A 20,861-nucleotide genomic window follows, 5' to 3' on the forward strand; every position below is an offset into this window, starting at 1 on the left:
GTGTCAGGGGAGACTGGACCACGTCTGTCTGCTGTGAGGGTGTGGGGCATGTGCAACAGGGGTCCACATACATAAGGCTTCCAGACAGCATCACTGAGGGAGCAAATGTGTGAGGTGTGGAAGGTGAGAGGAGGTGAGACGCCAGGCTACCGTGACACTTCCTCGTAGAATCCTCGGAAGGTTTAAACTTCCTTATTTTTTTGTAATGGAAAGTTTCAAACAGTGGACAATCTAAAATTTCAAAAGGAGACGGCTTAGTGTAATCTTAAAGAAAAAACCAAAACAGCTCCGTCATTGCTATACAACTGGAACTGTCTCCTCACTGACCCTCCAGCAGGTTTTCAGAGATGATTGAATGCTCACATGAGAGGTTGCTCATCTTTCTCCCTTTAGAGCAGCTGGTGGATTGGAACTGCCCGCGTTTTTCATCTGTGCTTGTATACCTTGCCTGACTGTCTATATATTTATTAATATTGCAGATTGTATATATAATAGTGTTTGCCGTTGGGACTGGATATCTTGTGTACTTCTCTATGTCTTCTGCTTCTTTTTGTTAAGCCAGTTTCCTTGTGTTGTGGGATAATATCTGTGTGATGAGATTGCTTTTATGAGGTCTAAATGTTTGTTTGAAAGAGTAACATATAAACACGTCAGTGTTCTCACATTTCCCCCTATTTAATTTTGTGCTTCATGTTAACCTAACCTTAACTTTCAGACTCTGCTTTTGCTGGTTTATTTGGTAAGAAACTGGAGCAAAGTCTTCCTGAGCATTAAGAGCTTGGTGTTCATGGGAAAAGTCACTAAAATCCATACCCTTTTCCTTTGCAAAATCATGTGTAGGCACCAGGATGCTTTTCAAATTGGGCTGTTTCTCTCGTGTCCCATGACGGGCTTACTTAGGGAGTTCTCTTAGGAGTTGTGCTACTGACTCAAAGGTGGTACTTTTTTTGGTGGTTCGAATCCACCAGGGGCTCCTTTGGAGGATGATGGGCAGTCTCTTCTGGGAAGATTTAGAGCCTCAGAAAACCTGCTGGTGTGTCAGCTGTGGATTGATTCCATCTGGATGGCAGTGAGATGAAGGACTTGTGGTTGTCAAGGACGGTAAGTGCAGTGAAAGCTGTCAAGAAGGACCAGAGTGAGGAAACGTGGCAGAAGTTTGTGTTCTAAAGGACACAACTGGGTATCTTCATCTTGGCTACCGTGATCCTTCCCCAGGGAGCTCTGAGCAGCCTACAGCTATGGTGTTTCCTCCTCAGGTGCCTCGGAGACCAGCAGTCAGCGGGACACGGTACAAAGAGCTCTGCCCAGCCTGCAGAAAGCTGCAGTGTTGCCATGACCCCCACGTATGTGGACAGCCCCCGAAAGGTAAGAGGCCCCCTCCTGGGAGACTGCTGTGCGATGTGGTAGGTGAGCTGATTGTACTCTCTCTCACTTCATTGTCACTGAAAGATAAAGGAGCTTTGACAGATGTATTTTACTATTCAAAATTGTGGTCACATGATAGATCCTCCTAGATGTGAATTGAGTTTGCTTTTATAAAATGGCATTTGCCTGTTATTAAATGTTTTTCTCCAAAGCATATATTAAAAAATGGCTATTGAGAGGCAAGGATGGCGGAACTCCGTCTCACGTATTTTGGTCATACAGTTAGGAGGGGGCCACTCCTCGGAAGAAGATGTCGTGCCAGTAAAGGTAGAGGGTTGGCGAAAGAGAGGGAGACCTTCAACGGGGTGGACTGACACAGTGCCTGCAGCCATGGGCTTGAGCAGGACACAGCTGTGAGGCAACGCTCAAGGGTCACTTGTGTTGTTCACAGGCCGCCATGAATTGCATTCTACGTGGTGGCCCTAACACCACGTAATAGTTCGTCATCCAGATCTGGCCTCATCACAACTTACTTTTTAAAATTGTAGATTGAGTTTCTGATTTCTCCATAATTTTTGGTAATTGTTTCTTGAACTTGAATTCTATATATACTTTAACATACTATGATGATCTAAATAAGGCAGCAAATGTTACTTGTACCTGATTATTTGACCATATCTCATATTGTTTCTTCAGGGTAGATTATTTCAATTAGACTCTTAGGATGGAGAGATGACAGCTGAAGATAACTTATCAACCACGGCTACAGGCATTTGATAGAAACTATAGACCAGTGATTTATTGTTACTTAAAAAGATCAGAGTCAAGATTTTTAAATTTTGTGGGAAAAGAAGCAAATCAATGCTATTGCATTGGGTGAATAATCATTTCAAACGGCTAACCATTCTTGTCTTACAGGCCATGACAAAGCAGGGGGCTGGCCTGAGCTGGTCTACTGGCAATGATGTGGACCCTTGCTCAAGGCAGTGGCTTTAGGACCACTCCCAGAAGTGGTCTGTGTATAATGCAGTCACTCAAGGGAGAATTCTTTTCTCCTGTGTTCGTGCATGTCGACTTCAGACCAGCAGCTTCTGTGAACGGGCACTGGGGTTTTTTTGGCAGGAAAGGGACACAGATAACACAGTGTGATGTGTAATACCTTGTGCCTTGTCCATTAGCTTTTATCCCTGCTCACTGTCACCTGTGGGTTTTCAGGGATTAGAAACTGCCAGGAGCAGGAGTGAAAAGTGGAGAAACAAATTGTCACAGAATTAAGGTGGTGGTGGTTGTAACTGTTAGGTGCTTCCAAGTGGAGTACGACTCATAGCAGCCCTGTTAACAACAAATCTGAGGCAGTCCCAGAGACCACATGCCAGACTGTAGCTCTCTCCAGTTGAAAACTACACTCTACACAGATATAGCATCAGCGGTGCTCGATCTTGACTTCCCAGTTGCCATGGGATGTCCTGAGGAAGCTGAAGTGGAGAACCCGGGCAGGCAAGCCCAGAAATTTTTAGTGACATCTCTGGTCAGATCATTTGGGGTCTGCCAGGGGTGCCTGACTTTGCATTTCTTGGGGTCACATTCCCATAGTCCACTTCCGGAGCTCACAGTGGCATAGAGAGCACAGCAGCAAGGATGCTGTAACAGACCCCAAAGAGCTCATTTATTCTGCTGTTAGAGTTAAGGGGCAAATTATAGGAAAGCAGGGACCCAGCGAGTTATTAAGTCCCATTTCTGAAGCTCAGTTGATGATGAAGCAGAAACTGTGAAAAGATTTTGAAAGAACAGAGGGCATTTCTTGACTTTAAGAAGCAGGGAAATCAGTGACGATCCAGCACCCAGAGTCTCAGTTAATGAAGCGACCCCCACGGGCACAGGCTGGCGGGCTTAGGAATAAACCTCCATTCATGCCTTCAGATCTTATCAGGCACTTTCTTTATGCTAGCTTTAGTGGGCGAGAGTTAAGAAAACCGGCCCAACCCTCTGGGAGCCCACATAATGAAATGAAGCCGTAGATTAGATAGCTTTTGCAGAAATGACTTGCCCTCACTGGGCCATACCCTCTAACTCCTGAAATTGCCTCTGCTCATCATTGCATTCCAAATTTGTGTCCACGAAGCCACAACACACTGTGAATCTAAAAGGGATGAGAGAAGAGCTTACTGAGGAGATTGGGGGCCACAGAACGAGGCTTTCTCTTCCTGTTTGTCCCCCTCCTCACTTCCGGAAGCCTTCCCAGAACCACCAAGGCTCGTTGGAAAATCTGACAGCCACTGGATGTGATGGAATCATCAAAGGGCCCATCTGTCTGCCTGTTGTTGTGTGCCGTCAAGTAGGAAGTGACTCATTGGTTGACCCTCCAGGAGGTTTCCTGGGACAGTAAATCACATGGAACTTGATTTCCATCTTTCTCCCCAGGAGCAGATGGTGGATTTGAACCATGTGTCTTTGACTTTGCAGTGCAGCTCCTTACCTCTCAGCCACCAGAGCTCCTCCCTTCTGCGTGAAGGACAGGGGTTAACACTGGCCTTCTACTCGGTCCCTTGCTACCCGGGTCAGGAGAGGCTGGTCTGACCCCGGGATTCCGGCTCTTGCACGTTGTCAGTGTAGCTGTGCAAATCTCTGAGGGCTCGTCGGGGCTCCTGGCATTGCCTTTATGCATCATACTCCTGCTGTGGGGAGCCCTGGTGGCACAGTGGCTAAGCACTTGACTACTAATGGAAGGGCCAGAGTGGTTGTAATCCCCTGAGCCACTCTGTTGTTGTTGTGTATCATCAAGTCGGAACCGGCTCGTAGCTGACCATCCAGCGGCTTTTCAGTGGTGGTTACCCGCACAGGAGGAGATTGCCCATCCCTCTCCTGCGGAACAGCTGGTGCCTGGCAGTCTGCTCCTAAAACGATTGACAGCCTAGAAAATCTCACGGGGCGATTCTAGTCTGTTCTCTAGAGAGGCTGTGAATTGGAATTAACTCAGTCAACTCAACAGTGCTCAACGACAAAGTACTGTTCTCACAGCCGCCATGTCCCTTCAGTGCAATGACTGATTAGTTCTCTGTCAGTCACTGGAGGCCAGAGCCAGCACCTCATTTCCTCTCTGAAAGTAACTCACTCGTTTCATTTGAAAGTAGCTCACTCACTCATTTCCTGCCATTGAGACACAGCTGACTCATAGCTGACACTCCAGCAGGTTTTTCAGAGGCTTTGAATCACATGGGAGGAGATTGCCCATCTTCTTCCCTCGGGGTAGCTGGTGGGCTCGAACCGTCTACCTTTAAGTTGACAGTGCAGCTCCTCCTCATTAAGGCCACCAGAGCTCCCTAGTAAGAGCTCAGGGAGGTTAGTTTGTGGGAATCAGCTACAAAAGAGCTATGTAAAAGAAGTCGTCTTATTTCAGAAGTTGTCTTTGGAAAGCTGTTCTGGTGCCAATTTTTCCCACAGCTGTAGTGACTTGGGCCTTACCCCGAGCAGAGTAAGAGGAGCAAGCAGGCATTGCAAAGCTCCTGATAGTGCCCATGCATGTGACATTACGGATTTCCTGATCCATTGACAAAGCTTCTGTTGCCCACATCTCCCCTTGTCAATTCAGAAAATTCAGAGCATTTTCCTACATTGAATGCTTTCCTCCTATCTGGCTGCCGCATTACGCCAGACAGGAGTGGAGACCTCAGGCCTCTGAGCTTTTTGCCCCGCAGTCATCTTGGGGGCTGGGACTCCCCTCGAAGCCTCTCTCTGCCATCTCCACGCTCCATGGCCTTCCGCTTTCTCGGCATAGGTCTGAAGGCGTTTTAGAGCTCTGTGGGAGAGCATCAGCATCCATGTCGGGCTCTGAGGAGACCTGTGGGGGCGTGGATACACCTTCTAGGCCAGGTGCCTCTCCCACACTGGTGGGGTCTCTCCCCAAGAAGGTGTGCCTTCCTGCTGCCGCTTTGCCCTGGGGTATTGGCTGGCTGATAGATTTTTTATTTTTCCTGTTCCTCTCATCTGCCCTGGTTTCTCTTCTTCCTTGTCTTGTTTTGTTCTGTGTCGTTTTCCCCTGTCCTCGCTCCCTGATGGCTCACTGCCGGTACACCTTTGGTTCCTTCGCTGCCTTGCACCTGCTGCTGTTGCCGCTTCCTCCTCCTCCTCCTCCGACTTCAGGATGGGGCCTTCTTTGTGGAGTTTGTCCGCAGTCCACGCACGGCATCGTCCAACTTCTACCCACAGGTTAGTCTGACCCTGGGCACCCAGCCCGCGCATGCACATGCCTGTCACCGGCAAGGCAAGCTCTATGGGTGGAATTGGGCTGGTTGACACTGAGCTTGAAGGTGAGATCAGAGGTCTGCTTGGTGTTTACAGCAGCAAAGGGACTGGAAAAGGTTCATGTACAACAGCAGTCACGCTGGCATTGATGCACATGCTTCTCTCTGCCCCACTGCATCACACCATTGCCACTGAGTGTGGTAACAACCTCTGCTTTAAGGGTTTCTGTCCATACAGTTGTTGTTGTTGTTGTTGTGGACTATAGCGTCAGAATCAACCCGTACCAGACCCTCCAGGAGGTTTTCAGAAGCAGTTAATCACATGGGAGGAGATTGCCCATCCTTCTCCTGTGGAACAGCTGGTGGCCTCAAACCACATGCCTTCGGTATTGCAGTGCAGCTTCTTGCCACTAGGCCACCAGAGTCTGACGTCCATATAGTATAAAGGACATAAAATATGCTTATATAAAGAACCAACTTTTTTTAAAATTTCCCTCCAGCAAAGCCATCTCAGTGTCTGGCAAGGTGATCCACCCAAGCTAACGAGTATTAATGGGCATGTGCTAAGTCAAAGATGTCTCCAAATTGCTAAAGAGCAAGATTATCATTTTAAGGTGCACTTGATTCAAGTCATGGTTTTTTCAGTTGCTTCCTTTGCCTCTAACGGTTAGGGAGTGACTAAGGATGACAGAAGAAAAAAAATGATGCTTCTGAGTTGTGTTGGGGAAGAGTACTTAATATTCCGTGACCTGCTAAAGAACAAATCTGTCTCGGAGGAAGTATAACCAGGGTGCTTCTTAGAGGCAAGGATGGTGAGATTTCGTCTGTCGTACTCTGGGCATGTTATCAGGACTCTTGAAAAAGACTGGGAAAGGTAGAGGATGAGCGAAAGAGAGCAAGGCCTTTCACGAATGGATTGACATGCTGACTATAACAATGGGCTTATCAGAGATGGTAAGGATGGCACGGAATAGGGTCTGTTGTTCATAGGGTCGCTATGAGTTGTAGTCAACACGGTGAAAGCTAACAACAGCAACAGGTCATTGACAAATTTTGTGTGGTCACTCACCTCGCCCAACTATACTGTGTGTGCTTGTCAAATGAAGCATCTGGTGTAGGTTTTCAGGGACCTTCTAAGTTTTGAAATGGTTCACTTCCTAGTACCAGGCATACGTTATTTCATCCTCCTAACAACCTATGCATCAGAGAGCTAGACAGTGACTAGGAATGATAGAAGGAGAATTGATGCCTTTGAGCTGGGGTGCTGGAGAAGAGTATTGAATATACCATAGACTGCTAAGAGAACAAACAGGTTTGTCATAGAGAGGGTGAAACCAGGCTGGTCCGTGGAGGTAAGGATTCTGAAGCTTCGTCTTTGGACATGTTGCCAGGAGGGACCAGTCCTTGGAGAGGAACATCATGCTTGGGAGGGTAGAGGGACAGCGCAAGAGAGGAAGGTCCTCGATGAGATGGACTGACACAGTGACCGGGGTAATGGGGGTAGGCGTGTCAGAGACAATAAGATTGGCACAGGATAGAGAGCAGGGTTTAGGGCTGTTGTACACAGGGTTGCTGTGAGTTGCAGGTGACTCAACAGCACATAACAACAACCACCTATGATTTAAGTAGAAAGTTTGTATCACTTTTTACAAATGAAGAAATCAGGGCACAAATAATGTTGTCATGTGCTCAAAGGACACAGTAAAGGTTAGAGCTGGGCTTTAAACTCTGGGCCCCCAGCTTGAGAGCTGTTCTGTAATCCACAATAAGGATCGCGACCTTGACAGGTTCTAGTTGAAGAGAAAGAAATCCGGGAGCTGCAATGGTTAAGAGCTCGGCTGCTCTGTGGGAGAAGGATGTGGCAGCCTGCTTCAATAAAGACAGAAACCAAACAGATCAGCCTTGGAATCCCTCAGACGCACTTCCCTTCAGGATTGCTGTGATTCAGGATCAACTCCAAGGTAGCAAGTTTGACTTTTGGTTTAGGTGGAGAGAAACTGGGCTCCCTGCCCTGTTTTAGAGGCCCCTATTGTTGTTCGGTGCCGTGGAGTTGCATACGGCTGATAGTGACCCTGTGAGACGACATATCTGAATCCTGGCCTACTCTGCTCCATCCTTACCATCCCCAACACGCTTGAGCCCATTACTGAAGTCTCTGTATCAATCTTTCTCATTGTGGGTCTTCCTCTCCTTGATTGATACTCTGCCTTTCCAAGCATGGTGTGTGAAATAAAGTGATCTGCAGAGAAGCAGTTATAGAGATCTGACAGGGTCGAGAGAGGTTTTGTGGAGTAGGGCAGGCAGAGAAGGATGGGACTTGGGAGGTTCAGTGGCAAAGGTTAAGGAGTTGTCTTACTTGATGGATAAAACCAGTACTTATTGAGGGTTCACCCTCCAGCTATGGTGGAGAGGGGCTTTATAAGCATAATCTTTTTAACACTATCAGATGGCAGTCTTGTGACCTCAGTTTCTGGGTGAAGAGACCGAGCCTCCAAGACATTGCCTGGTCAAAGGGCATGTGAGGCATCTGTCCAGTGAGGGCTAAACTTCTCTATCACCTTGTCCTCATTTTGAGAGTGAAAGGAGTTAGTTAACAGCAGAGTCTTATTTTCTTAGGAGACCAGGAGAGGCTGTGTCTCTCTGTACTGGCCTTTAGCCACATCTGCTTCTTAACCAGTGAGCCATGTGGCCCCAGGTAGGTCCTGTCCGGACGTTTCAGTCCCAGTCAGGGATCACTGACCTCTATGTGTGGGAGGCACACTCTCATTGCTTTAAACAGACTTGAGTTGACCTTCTTAGTCCTTTACTGTAAAACAGGGAGCTCTGGGGGCATAGTCTGTAGAGAATTGCCTTACTAATCCAAAGGCTGGCCACGCTTCTCTTGAGTGGTTCAAACCCACCAGTGGTTCCTTGGGAGAAAGATGGGCACTCTCCTCTGTGCAATTTACAGATGTGGAAGCCTGTGGGAGAGTCAGCTCTGAGTTGTTTGTCACTCCACAGCAATGAGAGAGAGAAAGAGACTGTAAAACAAAGACTAGTGAAAAGTTTTGGACTTACATTAGCATTTTACCTAAGAAGAGTCAACAGAGCTAGAAAGGTCACGTAATAGAATACTCCACACCACTTGGTTTGGTTGGGATTTGTTGTAAGGACAAATGTGGATGTGAGTTGACACAATTGGGAATGCAAATAGAGATCAGACTTCAGGACAGCTGTGTTGTTGTTATGTGCTATCAAGTTACCTGTGACTCATAGTGACCCTATGTACAACAGCCCTAAACCCTGCTCTAACCTGAGCCAACCTTATTGTCTCTGACACACCTACCACTATTACCCCAGACACTGAGCCAATCCATCTCATTGAGGGACTTCCTCTCTTGTGCTGTCCCTCCACCCTCCCAAGCATGATGTCCCTCTCCATGGACTGGTCTCTCCTTGCAACAACCTCACCAAAAGTGTTGTAGAAAAGGTGTATAAAGTTTTGGGTTTTTTGGTTTTTTAAAAAAAGCTACAGGTATTCACAACAGCTATAACAACCAGCTGCTGAAGCTGTGTTCGTCTGCATCCAAACACCTCATAGGATTTAGTTTCTTGAATATGAAGGTTTAAGATCATGATTTCATGGGACATCCTAGTGAGTTGACCTAGTATGCTTAGTGATCGTTCTTCCTAGCCCCTTCTGTAGTACCTGGGGTCTTAAGAGCTTACAAGTGGCCATCAGAGGCAGGATACCTGGACTACCAGGAAGAAGACTTCAGAATAGGCCAGGAAATGAAATGTGTGGCGAAATTGCCTCCATACCCAACAGCCTCCTTTGCCACGAAACCAGAACTGGATGAGGCCTGGCTACCATTATGGAATGTTTTGATGAGAGACTTTATAGCCTAATTCTGATCAAAAGGAAGGAAAATACAGAACAGAATTTAAAATTTTTATAGAACCAGCAGGAAGTTTTGGTGGCCTAGGAGTAAGAAACTGCACTACAAGCCCAAAGTTACATAGTTCAAATCCACCAGCTGTTCTGTGGGAGGATGGGTGGTTTCCTCCTGTGCAGTTGGTAGCCTCTGAAAACCTGCTGGAGGGTCAGCTTGGAGTTGGCTCTGACTCTGTGGTACCCAACAACCACCATGGAGCCCACACTTTATAGAGCAAAGGGGAATGGATAAAGTTCCTGCACCTATTACCTGAGATCATCTTTAAGTCTTAAACCCGAGTCTTCTTAAAACCAGGCGGCAGCTTAGCTTACTTAGTAAAAGAACATGCCCCTTGATATATGGGATCAAACTGATGCCAGCAGCTGCACTTAGGTAAGGAACTTAGAGGCAGTGAGTTTGTGCTAATGAGGGAGGACCAGTTTGGAACAGGAAGCTAAGAATGGTTGCCTGATAGGAAGAACATGCTAAGAGTCACTGAACGGTATACATAGAAATTGTTGAATTAATTTGTAGTCTATTGTGTATTTTCTCAACAGCCACAAATAAGAAAATAAATGTTTTTTAAAATGAACCATGCTTATCTAATATGAAAAATAGTTCTAGCTATTCATATCAGATGGGGCAAGAGACAAAATTAAATTGTACTTGGTTTGCTATCTAACTGGAAGTCTGGAAAGATGAGAGGGTAGTTGTGTTAGATGGCTTATTGCACATCTTGGTTCCAGCTCTGTGACTGAGATGCCTCAGACAGATTCATTAACCCGTGAACCTCAGCATCCCCATTTGTTACATGGAAATAACAGGCATTTCCTTTTGGGGTCCTTTTGCCCAGCAGAAAATAACCTGTTTTCCAACAAATGTCAGGGGAATGAAATCACTGAGTGTATTTCCTACTTTAGTATAATCAAGTGGCATGGCAGAGGCATAATTAGAAAGACCTCCTAAGTCTGGAAATGAAGCGACCCACTACTGGTGTTTTATGGTACAATGATAATATATGCAGCATGGCTAACATGGTGCTTGATACATGGTGATTGGGATCAAGATTCTTTCTAAGGTAGACTTCTATGCCAGTATTCCATATCTGTTTGTTAGTGCCTCCTGACTACGCCAGTTGCCTCTTCTTTGTAATTCCAAACTGGAAAAGACAGAATATTTAGTGAGCTCCTTAAGAGAAGGGTCAGAGTAAAGGCTCTGGCATCAGTCTGCCTTGCTGTGAATGTGCAACTGATGACCCTTTCTGCATCTGTGCAGGCAGAACCTCAAACTTCTCATCTGTGAAATGGGGCTAATGATGGTGTCCTTTCTACCAACTCAACTCATTGCCATTAACTGGGAGCCAACTCAAAATTGACCCTCCAGTGGGTTTTCAGAGGCTATAAGTCACAAGGGCGGAGACAGCTCATCTTTCTCCCTTGGAGAAGCTGGTACATTTGAACCATCTGCTTTTGAATTGGCAGCACAACGCCTTACCCTCTAGGCCACCAGAGCACCCTGTCACCTCCATGTTGTTGTTGTTGATTGCCATGGAGTGGAGCACGGCTCATAGCGACCCCATGGACAAAAGACCTGAACCCTGTTCTATAACTACCATTGTTTCTCAAAGTTCATAAAATTTCCAGAGGCTTGTTTAGGAAGTGGATGCCACTCCTGCTTCCGTCATCTCCATGTGGTTGTAAAAAAGACCCTATAAACTAACTCACTGAGTTGGAACTGACTCATAGAGCTGCTCCCCCGGCAGGCTTTCAGAGGCTGTGAATGACGCAGGAGGAGGTCGCCCGTCTTTATCCCTCTTTGCTGTAGAGGATTCGAATCGCCAGAGGCTCAGCCTTTAATGTAGTTGGACTTCTTGTTGATCATTCCTCCCTCTTAGGATTGTAGTGAGGATGAAATGTGAAGCAGTCTCTTATGGTAATGTCAACCCTGGCACGTAGTGGATTCTCCATTTATGGATCTGCATGTGGATTGGGGAAAACAAAGAGGAGGGGAAGGGCTTGAGGGGGCCAGGTGAGGGGTCGTGCAAATGAGAGAACCAGATTGAGGTTGTTGTCTCTTTTCCCTGAGTGTGTGTAACATCAGAGGTTCTGGGATGGCCCTTTTGAACTATTGAAAGCAGTTAAGTGGTCTCCTCTGGCGAGATCTCCCTGGTGTGGCTTGAGGTTTGGCCCCCCAGAATAGCTCTCTGCTGAGGAGGGTTTCTTGTCGGCCAGGGTTGGAGAGCAGGGGACCCACCCAGTCCTGACCCTTCGATTCTGCTACGTGGCAGTCCCTGTAGGACTGGAGTGTGCAGGGGCTTCCAGGTAATAGCGACACACCACCTTGGAAAATGACCCTCTGTGCCAGCAATTCATCATCCTGACAGTAACGGCTCCGTCGCTGTCTGATGACTAGAAAGAACATAGCTCCTTAGTTTTACTCTTTTTGTAGCCTGCTTCCCGGAAATGGATTCTTATCCTCGAATTCACTAAAAATATAGAGTGTAAGAAATGCTTGGTAACAGGGTTGTCCTTAAAAGTCAGTTTCTTGATGTCTTCTGCTTTCCGTTTGGAGCCAGAAGGAACACTGGTTCAAGGGGAGATCCTTGTGCTGAACGAGGCTAAGCCTGGGGTCTCTTCACTCCTTTCTTCTTCCCTCTGTCCCCCTGTGGTCACTCATACACACGGAGGCTTGGCTCTCAGTGGCTCCAAGCCCAGTGGGTCTCCTGGGAGTCGCCTAGCAAGTCTCTAGAATCATCTGGTTTCTCCACCACATCCAGCCCCCCCCCCCCCAGTGTATACACCCTGGAACCTGCAGCTGCCTCCTTTGTGGGGTTTCCTTACTTCCATCCTGATCTCTCCAGTCTGTCCATCCAGCACCCAGAATAACCTTTTAAAAATTTTTATACTGGTTTATTTATTTATTATGCATTGTTTTTCGTACCAGATCTTTACGCCTCTCTCCACCCATCAAATTGTGTGATCCTATGATTATCACCCCCTCTATCCTTAACCCTCTGCTCTCCCCCTTAGATCCTCATACTTGTTCTACAGTACAATACAATGGTTTTAGACAGTATTTGTCCTTATGAGACTGAGTTAGTTCACTCAGCATAGTGCTCCCTAGTTCCTCCCAAGTTAGGCAGAAATTACAAAATCGTTGCTCTTACATGCAGTAACTTTTGAAAATGGCAAACTGATTATATCACCCCAATTAAACCTTCCTATGATAGAATAGAGGCCAGAATCCTTATGATGACCTGAGGGACTGGGGCCTTGCATGCCTCTTCTGGCGTCCTCTCCTGACATTTGCACTCCTGTCTTTTCATCGTAGACCTGTCTTTTTGATCTCTTAGACTTTGTATTTCCTCCGCCGTAGAGCCTGTGCACATGCTATTCCCTCTGGTTGTGCCTGCTCATCCAGTCAGATCCTCATGTTTTGTTGTGATGTGCTGCCCAGTCCGCAGCCTTGTGAACAACAGCCCGTGAACAACAGATCTGGACCGTGCTGCATGCTGCACCGTGTTCATGATCTCTGATCAGTGCTTGAGCCAATGTTAAAGTCACTGTGTCCATCCATCTTTTTTTTTTATAAAATTTTTACTTTATACTGGTTTACTTATCAAGTTCATATACATTATTTTTCACACTGGATCTTTCCTCTCTCCGTTTCCCACTCCTCCCTCCACCCATCGAAAGAGTCTTTATCTCTGACCTTTTCCCAGCATGATGGCCGGGCCTGTGGTCGTTTTGGGGAAACTGTTTGTACAGCTATACCAATACGTATTAACTGCTGGCCTTTGTAAGCATTTTTTGGTTCACAGTCCTTTCTTCTGGACTGACACTGTCCAGTGGAACTTTCTCTGATGTTGGAAATATTGGGTACCTGCTCTCATTAACATGGTAGTCATCATTCTGGCTCTTGAACTTTTGAAATGTGCTAGTATGAGTGAATCTTTCTTTGTTTTACTCAAATTCATTTATATTTAATGTCGTGTACCATTGAGTTGCAGCCGGCTCATGGCTGACCCTCTACTGGTTTTGCAGAGGCTGTAAATTGCCTGGGAGGACATTGCTTATCTTTCTCTCACAAAGCAGTGGGTAGATTCAAACCATTTGCTTTTGGGTTGACAGTGCAACTCCTGACCACTAAGCCACCAGAGCTCCCTAGTGCTACCTCACTGAACAATATCATTCTGGATATTTAAAATGTTCCCTTTGGAGAAAAAGTATTCATTAGGAAGCATTCATTATAATATCACACTTTCTCTTCTTACTTGATTTTGTAATTTTATCTTTTTAAATGTCTATTGGTAATCTTTTTTTTTTTTTACAGTTTTCATAAAGATCTATTTCATGACTGGTGGGTAGCGCATTTAACAGTTAAATACATTTAAATAATGTATAGGTGACTGCAAGGCTGCAGCATTGGTAACTAGACAGATAACCAATTCAACTAGAAACAAGTAACTGTCTAAATATTTAAAGTACAGCTCTTGTTTAGATCATCCTTTGTTTTGATCACCTTTGTGAGGACTGTGGGAAAAGCCTGCTGGTCACAATGGAAATATATTAAGGCCAAATCTTCTGATATCCATTCCCAGAGGTGTCTTCAGCCGGATTAAGCCTCCAATTCCAGGGCAAGCCCAAGTTTGTGGCCTCCAGCATTAATGCTTTTCCCATCTACCAGAGCTGACAGTGTAAGCTTGACACCAGGCCTCAGAGTCTGAGTGTAGCCCACTCCAATTAAACTAGAGTTGTTGACCTTTGCAGAAATGGAAGCGGTGGGATCCAACTGGTATTTAGCAGCAATGCCAAAGCGAGTGCAGTTGGTTCCTGATGTCCAAGCCAGGTTGACTGAAGTGTCAAGATCTTCACACACTTTCTGATAAATTGATCCTCCAAATTCTGTCCCATCATTGACATTAGTGTGTAATTGGAAGTCCCCGGTCCGGTAGCCCACAGCAAAGTTATTCCTTGTCAGCTTTGATTTGGCACTGTCGAAGGTCATCTGGTACCCAGCGAGCCAGCCCTCATAACCAAAGACAGCTGAACCATGGATTGCAGGTCCAGCAAAGTCAAAGTCAATATCACAACCAAGGTTTATGCACTCCCTCTTGTAAGAAGACTTGATTTTACCACTTTTTTTTCCTGTGTTTGGTGAGAAGGTAGTATCAAAAGTCAATTTTAAACCTTGGCAGATCTGGTCTTCAATTGCGATTTCTGTTCCCAGAGTATTATCAGTGTTCCATTTTTCTGTGAACGTCAGCCCATACTCACACCATTTATATTTGGTCTCCAAGGTCCCAGTAACTTTACCAGTGTCTGTATTTGATGAACCAGATGTTGAGAATTCCACTCCACTGCATGACTTTGTTTTCACATCTAGTTTCACCAACCCAAAACCAAATCCTTTGTTGAAAATATCTCTGGCAGCTTTACCAAGGTCAGCATAGGATGGAGGAATGCACATTGGCCGCGCGCAGCTCTGCCCGTAGGTCGCCATGGAGAGACAAGGGAAGAGATCTGGTGGTCTCCGAGAAGGGCCGCCGCGCAGCTCTGCTCGCAGCTGAGGCCGCCCGACTCGCTCAAAGTCGAGCTGCAGGTGCCGCGGCTGGAGGGCGAAGTCGGTAATCTTTTTTAAAGTAATGTGAGACTTGAAAATATAAATAGCCTTTCAGAATAAGAAATTAGGATGTTTATATAGAGATGGCAATCATCAGAACAGAGCAAGAAAACACGGCCTGGTTCAAAATCAGGAAAGGAGTGTGTCAGGGATGCATCCTGTCTCCATACCTGTTCAATCTATACACAGAACAGATCATTTGAGAGGCTGAGCTTTGTGAGGAGGGATGTGGCATCAGAATTGGAGGAAGATTGATCAACAACTTGTGTTACACAGACAACACAAACTGAGGAAGACCCAAAGCATTTGCTGTAGAAGGTCAAGGACTTCAGTCTTTACTATGGATTGAAGCTCAACATCAAGAAAACAAAGATTCTCACCACTGGGCCAATTGGCAGTACTATTATAGATGGGAAAAGCTTGAGCCTGTTAACAAATTCACCTTGCTCGGTTCCACAGTCAACACTCTTGGAACCAGCAGCTAGGAAATCAAAAGGTGAATTGGATTAGGAAAGTCTACTGTCAGGAGCCTCTTCAGAGTTGTGAAGGGCAGAGATGTCAGTCTAGAGACTAAGATGTACCTGGTCCAGGCCATGGTCTTTGCAGTTAACTTTCTCTGCATCTGAGAGCTGGACATTGAATAAGGATAACAGAAGAACAGTTTATGCCTTTGAGTTGTAGTGCTGGAGAAGAATATTGAACATACCATGGACTCCCAAGAGAGGGTGAAACCAAGCTGCTTTTTGGAGGCTAGGATTTTGAAGCTCTGTCTCACATACTTGGGCATGTTGCAGGGAGGGACCAGTCTTTGGAAGAGGACATCATGCTTGGAAGGGTGGAGGGACAGTGCAGGAGAGGAAGACCCTGCATGAGATGGATTGATACAGTAACTGGGGTAATGAGGGGCAGCTGTGTCAGAGACAGTGAGATTGGCTCAGAACAGGGCAGGGTTCAGACCTATTGTGTATAAAGTTGCTATGAGTCACAAGCAACTCGACAGCACATAACAACAACATATAGAAATGGGAGGCTGTAGCTAGGGAGAAGTTTCCATTCAGTAGAGAAAGCAAACACTGAGCATGTGCTGTTTACATGATTATGCCATGTGCTGTAGGAGATACAGGAAGGAGTAAAATATTTTTGGGTCATGACTTAGTAGTATTTGTCTTCCAACAGATGGGAGACTCCATGTGGGCAGGGGCTATGTCTATACTGTTTACCATACTGTCCCCCGAGTAGGACACATTGTAAATACTCAAGAAATGTTTTTCCCTACATACAGTGCATTCCTGAATGAATAAATGAATGCAGCACCTTTATTCTCAGTAGTTTGTTGAGATCTTACATTGGTGACAGGGGAAAACAATCAAAATATTGCCAGTGGGGTCCGAGTTGGCCTCAGAGTACTTGCCTTTTCTTAGTAAAGAATACTTACAAAGGGTATGTGGGGGAGCAGACTTTATTGTCAGTTGCAGCAATTAATTAAAACCGAGATAAAGGCTAATCCCTTTGGAAAAATACCATCACAAAAAAAGGGACATTTTGAGGAGGGAGGATTTGTAGCTTAGGTTAGGACTTAGATAAGGGCTCATATTTGTTTATTTGGCTGGTTGGTTGGTGGTTGTTTTTTAGGGAACCAAGGTGAGATGGATTGATACTGTAACTGGGGTTATGAGGGTAGGTGGGTCAGAGTCAGACTGGTTCAGAACAGGGCAGGCTTCAGAGCTGCTGTATGTAGGGTCACAGGCGACTCAATGACACATAGCAACAATAAAAAGTTTTCTTGGAAAAGGGGTTGATATGAAAATCAGCAGGTGCAGGCAACTAATCTTCAAGACAGAGCCTGGTTAAGTGCCCACCTTAACCTTAAGGCTAAGGCCCACCTTCAGCTCTGTCCTCACACAGCAGTCACTTTTTGCTTCAGTTCACACATGGCACCTGAAAGCACTTACAGATAACTTCAAGCTAGAATTGTTAGTGAAGTTCAAGATCAGTAGCAAGGAACATCTGAGGGATGCCTGTCTAAACGGAATTTTGCAATAATGTAGCGTGTGAGTGGGTCTTGTGATAAATAACTTGTGACTGGCCTTGATCTGAACAATCTTAGGACAAAAATACTGTGTTATGTTAGGAGGAAAAGGTAGTTTTAGGAAAGCAAATCCTGTAATGCAGAGAAGAAAGCAGAAGAGCGGGAAAGCTTGTGATCAGAGAAAACTTTACCAGTACGCATAATGCAAGAAGGTTCCATTAAGGTTTCTCCCTTCTATTAACTGTGAAGTCTCTTCTGATGTGAAGTAATGACAGATCAGGAGGGTTTCTCTTGATACCCAGTATCCCAGTAGAGATAAGTTTAGGTTTTGGTTTTTTATGGATTTTTAAAAATTTTATTAATTTAAGATGTTCTGTGAGTGAGAAACTATTTTCCTAGCAGAAAGTATTAGGCAGGAGTGGGGTGATTATTATATTCTCAAAGATGATGCAAGTGTTAAGAGCCTATTCTAAAGGAGGCTAGAACATTGAGAAGAATGAGATCCCAGAACACTTGGTGCTCATGCAAAATCTATACATAGTCCAAGAAGTAGTTGTCTGAACAGAACAAGCATGGTTTAAATCAAGAAAGGTATATGTCAAGGCTATATCCTTCATTCCTATTCAGTGCATATACTGAGCAAATAATTAGAAAAGTTGGACTGTATGAAGAAGAATGTGCATGATGATTGGAGGAGGACTCATCAGCCTGCCTTTATGCAGATGACACAGCCTTGCTTGCAGAAGATTAAGGAGACTTACTGAAGAAGATCAAGACTACCGCCTTTAATATGTATTACATCTCTGCATCAGGAAAATAAGAATCTTCATCATTGGACCAATATAGGTAACAACATCATGATAGATGGAGAGAAGATTGAAGTTGTCAATGAGTTTATTTTTATCCACAGTGAACACCCATGATAATAGCAGTCAAGAAATCAAAGACAATGTTGTTAGAAAAATCTGCTGTCAAAGATCTCTCCCAAATGCTAAAGAGCAAGGATATCAGTTTAAAGACTAAGGTGCACCTGATCCACACCATGATATCTTCAATTGCTTCTTACATCTGAAAGTTAGATGATGAATAAGGAGGACTGAAGAAGAATTGATGCCTTTAAACTGGGGTGTTGGCGAAGAATATTGTGTATCCCATGGGATGAAGAAATACATCTTGGATAAAGTGCAGCCAGGGTGCTCCTTAGTGGAAGGGGTGGTGAAGCTTCATCTCACATACTTTGGTAATGTTGTCTGGGGGGGGGGGAAGACATCATGCTTGGGGGGAAGGAGAGGGTAGGAGGAAAGAGAGGCAGACCCTCAGCAAGATGGATTGACACAGTGACTTTGACAGTGAGCGGAAGCATTATCAGAGGCAGTAAGGATGGTACAAGGTTCTCATCTGTTGTTCTTGAGGTCGTTATGAATCTTTGTTGACAACAAACAATAATGTGGATGTTGAAGAAACTACCCGAGATGTGTCCTTGAGAAGTTCTCAGAGCTTGAGATGTTTTTCTTTTCAGTTTGCTTATAGACATTTCAAGCTCAGAGTACAGGCAGTTTCTGCAAATCCTATTCATTCTGTGCTGAAAGACCTAAAGCAGAGCCTCTCCTGTTTTAGGAGAACCAAACTTGCTGGAGTTGATTTGTATGGAAAACATCCACGTGGGTGAATGGTGGGCCAGGTGGTGGGAATGTAGGCTAGACCTTGTGCTGTTCAGGACCCTTAATGCCTTTAGTAAGGAGACGTGAAGGATTTCAGACTAACCAAGCAGTGAGATGGGAATGGCCCTTTGGAGGGATGGAAATGGATTTTATGACCTGCGGTGTTGAATAAGACAAATCAGAGGTAGAGGTATTAGGAGAGAGCTGCTGGGGATCAGGAGATGGGTTTGGCTTCCTTGTCAGCAGCAGACATCATCTGGGGAGGCATGGGGAGGGGTTGGAGAGAGACAGGACAAGGTCTCTGTTTAGATGTGGAGCTCAGGGGAGAAGGGAGCTCACTGATGCCTCTCATTTCTCAGCCGCAGTAAGAGGAAGCCTGCCCATGCTAATGACAGGCTCAGGCAAAGAGCTGGGGAAGGATGCAGAAAGGGTATGCGGTGCATGGATCTGTTTGTTTCTACATATATTCCCTCTTTCTCCCTCTCCGTCTCCCCCTCCTTTTCCTTCTCCCTCTCCCCTTCCTTACCTACTCTCTCCCCCCTTCCCCTCCCTCTCTGTCTTTCCCATTTCTAGGAGAATGATTCTGATTTTGGGGGACTCTTCTTATGGAGGCTTGTTTTTTATTTGTGGTTGGGTTTTTTTCTCCGCAGCATAAATCTTGTGGTTCAAGTCTGTGCTGAAGCAGTTTCTCTGGCCCTGGGGTTTATTGTGAGTGATCACTTCAGCCCAGAAGGCAGAGCAGCCAAGGCTGATTGCGGTCCCTCCACCCCCTTAAACACTTCCTCCAGCACCAATGGGGATCAGAAATGAGAAGCGGAAATGACCTCTTCAAGAGACTGTGTGTTAATTCCCGACTCTCTCCCACAGGTGTCTGTGGACCAGACGGGAGCTCCGGTCTTGGATGGCACTAGCCTGGGAGTAAGCGTAGGCCAGTCCGTGGACAGAGGCAACAGCCAGGCTTTTGGAAACTCCCAGAACGCCGGGGAACAGGGCTTCCCCTCTGCGAACCCCAGTGACAGCAGGTGAGAAACAGAACAACCTAACGTGTGTCCAATGCAGTGGGGACCCACTTAAACACACAGAACTTGGGTAGAAGTTTTGGCTTTGCCACAATTTGTGTGTGGAACCTGGGACCAGTCTGCAGTTAGTCACTAGCACCTCCAAGATGAAGTTAAGGATTTCCCCCCAGCTTTCTGCGCAGCATAGATAAGAAGTTCCTAGTGAGTCAGGCACCACTCACGAAGCCTCTTAGTAGGCCCAGACCAAGTTTGCCTTACTAAGCTTGGCACCCAGCGCAGGACGTAACCTGGGACAGGCAACCTGTAGTTGGTACTTGGAGTTTGAAGAAATGAATAGTATAGGAGTTACTAATTGTGACTAAGCATAGGTCACTCTTATCCTACTCAGTGGCCAAAGGACAATGTTGTTTCTTAGACCCCAGTTGCTCGAGCAGGTGCTCAAGCATCTGATCCCATTGTCCAGTTGGAGAAGCGTCTCATCTCCTCCCCAGTCCTGTTTGCCATCTGATGATTCTGCCTATTCTATCCTGTTACCTCATAGTCCTGAGTAAGCAGTCTAAAAAGCTTGACATTTCCAACCTTAGAGCAAAGGAACGGGCTCCCCACCAGTTCACAGAGCTGCTCACATGGTTGACCCCTGGCCAGTGATCACTTGGTTTCCTTAAGTCACTGCTCGTTCTTTCCTGGCTCCCCCTCTGCACACTCCCTCTCCAGGGTACGTGGAGGTGCTGGTCAGCTCAGAGCAGAAAATCTAGTCTTCGGGAGGACTGACTGCTCCCCAGGTCTCTCTCTCCCTGTCAACCTTTTTTTTGTTTGTTTTTTAGGGAGAGTAATTGGGGCTATGGGGGTAGGTGTATTGGAATTAGTGAGACTGGCTCAGGACAGGGCAGACTGCAGAGCTGCTGTACCTAGGGTTCCTGTGGGTCTCAGGAGACTCAACAATATATAAAAACAACAACAAAGTTATTTTATTAAATCATGCACATCACGTGTTAGAAAATCAAAAGGGC

General features: G+C 45.8%; 2 protein-coding genes across 6 annotated transcripts in view; one reads left to right on the forward strand and one right to left on the reverse strand.

The window, feature by feature from the left end:
- Positions 1-20,861, forward strand: part of DEPDC5 (DEP domain containing 5) — a 170,875-nt gene that overhangs the window by 110,248 nt on the left and 39,766 nt on the right. For 3 of the 5 annotated variants that reach the window (XM_006894814.1, XM_006894813.1, XM_006894815.1), the window contains 2 exons: positions 1,257-1,365; positions 19,700-19,854. In XM_006894814.1, the coding sequence (XP_006894876.1) occupies positions 1,257-1,365; positions 19,700-19,854 (264 nt within the window). Of the gene's footprint in view, positions 1-1,256; positions 1,366-5,505; positions 5,572-19,699; positions 19,855-20,861 lie in introns of all 5 variants that reach the window. The other 2 variants (XM_006894811.1, XM_006894812.1) reach the window with 1 other exon arrangement.
- Positions 13,855-15,138, reverse strand: LOC102861506 (voltage-dependent anion-selective channel protein 2-like). The gene has a single exon (XM_006894810.1). It carries the CDS (start codon positions 15,020-15,022, stop codon positions 14,138-14,140), a length of 885 nt encoding a protein of 294 aa, XP_006894872.1. The 5' UTR covers positions 15,023-15,138; the 3' UTR covers positions 13,855-14,137.

Source organism: Elephantulus edwardii, unplaced genomic scaffold (genome assembly GCF_000299155.1).
Source record: "Elephantulus edwardii isolate Elephantulus edwardi_28Jun2011 unplaced genomic scaffold, EleEdw1.0 scaffold00151, whole genome shotgun sequence".
Lineage (NCBI taxonomy): Eukaryota > Metazoa > Chordata > Mammalia > Macroscelidea > Macroscelididae > Elephantulus > Elephantulus edwardii.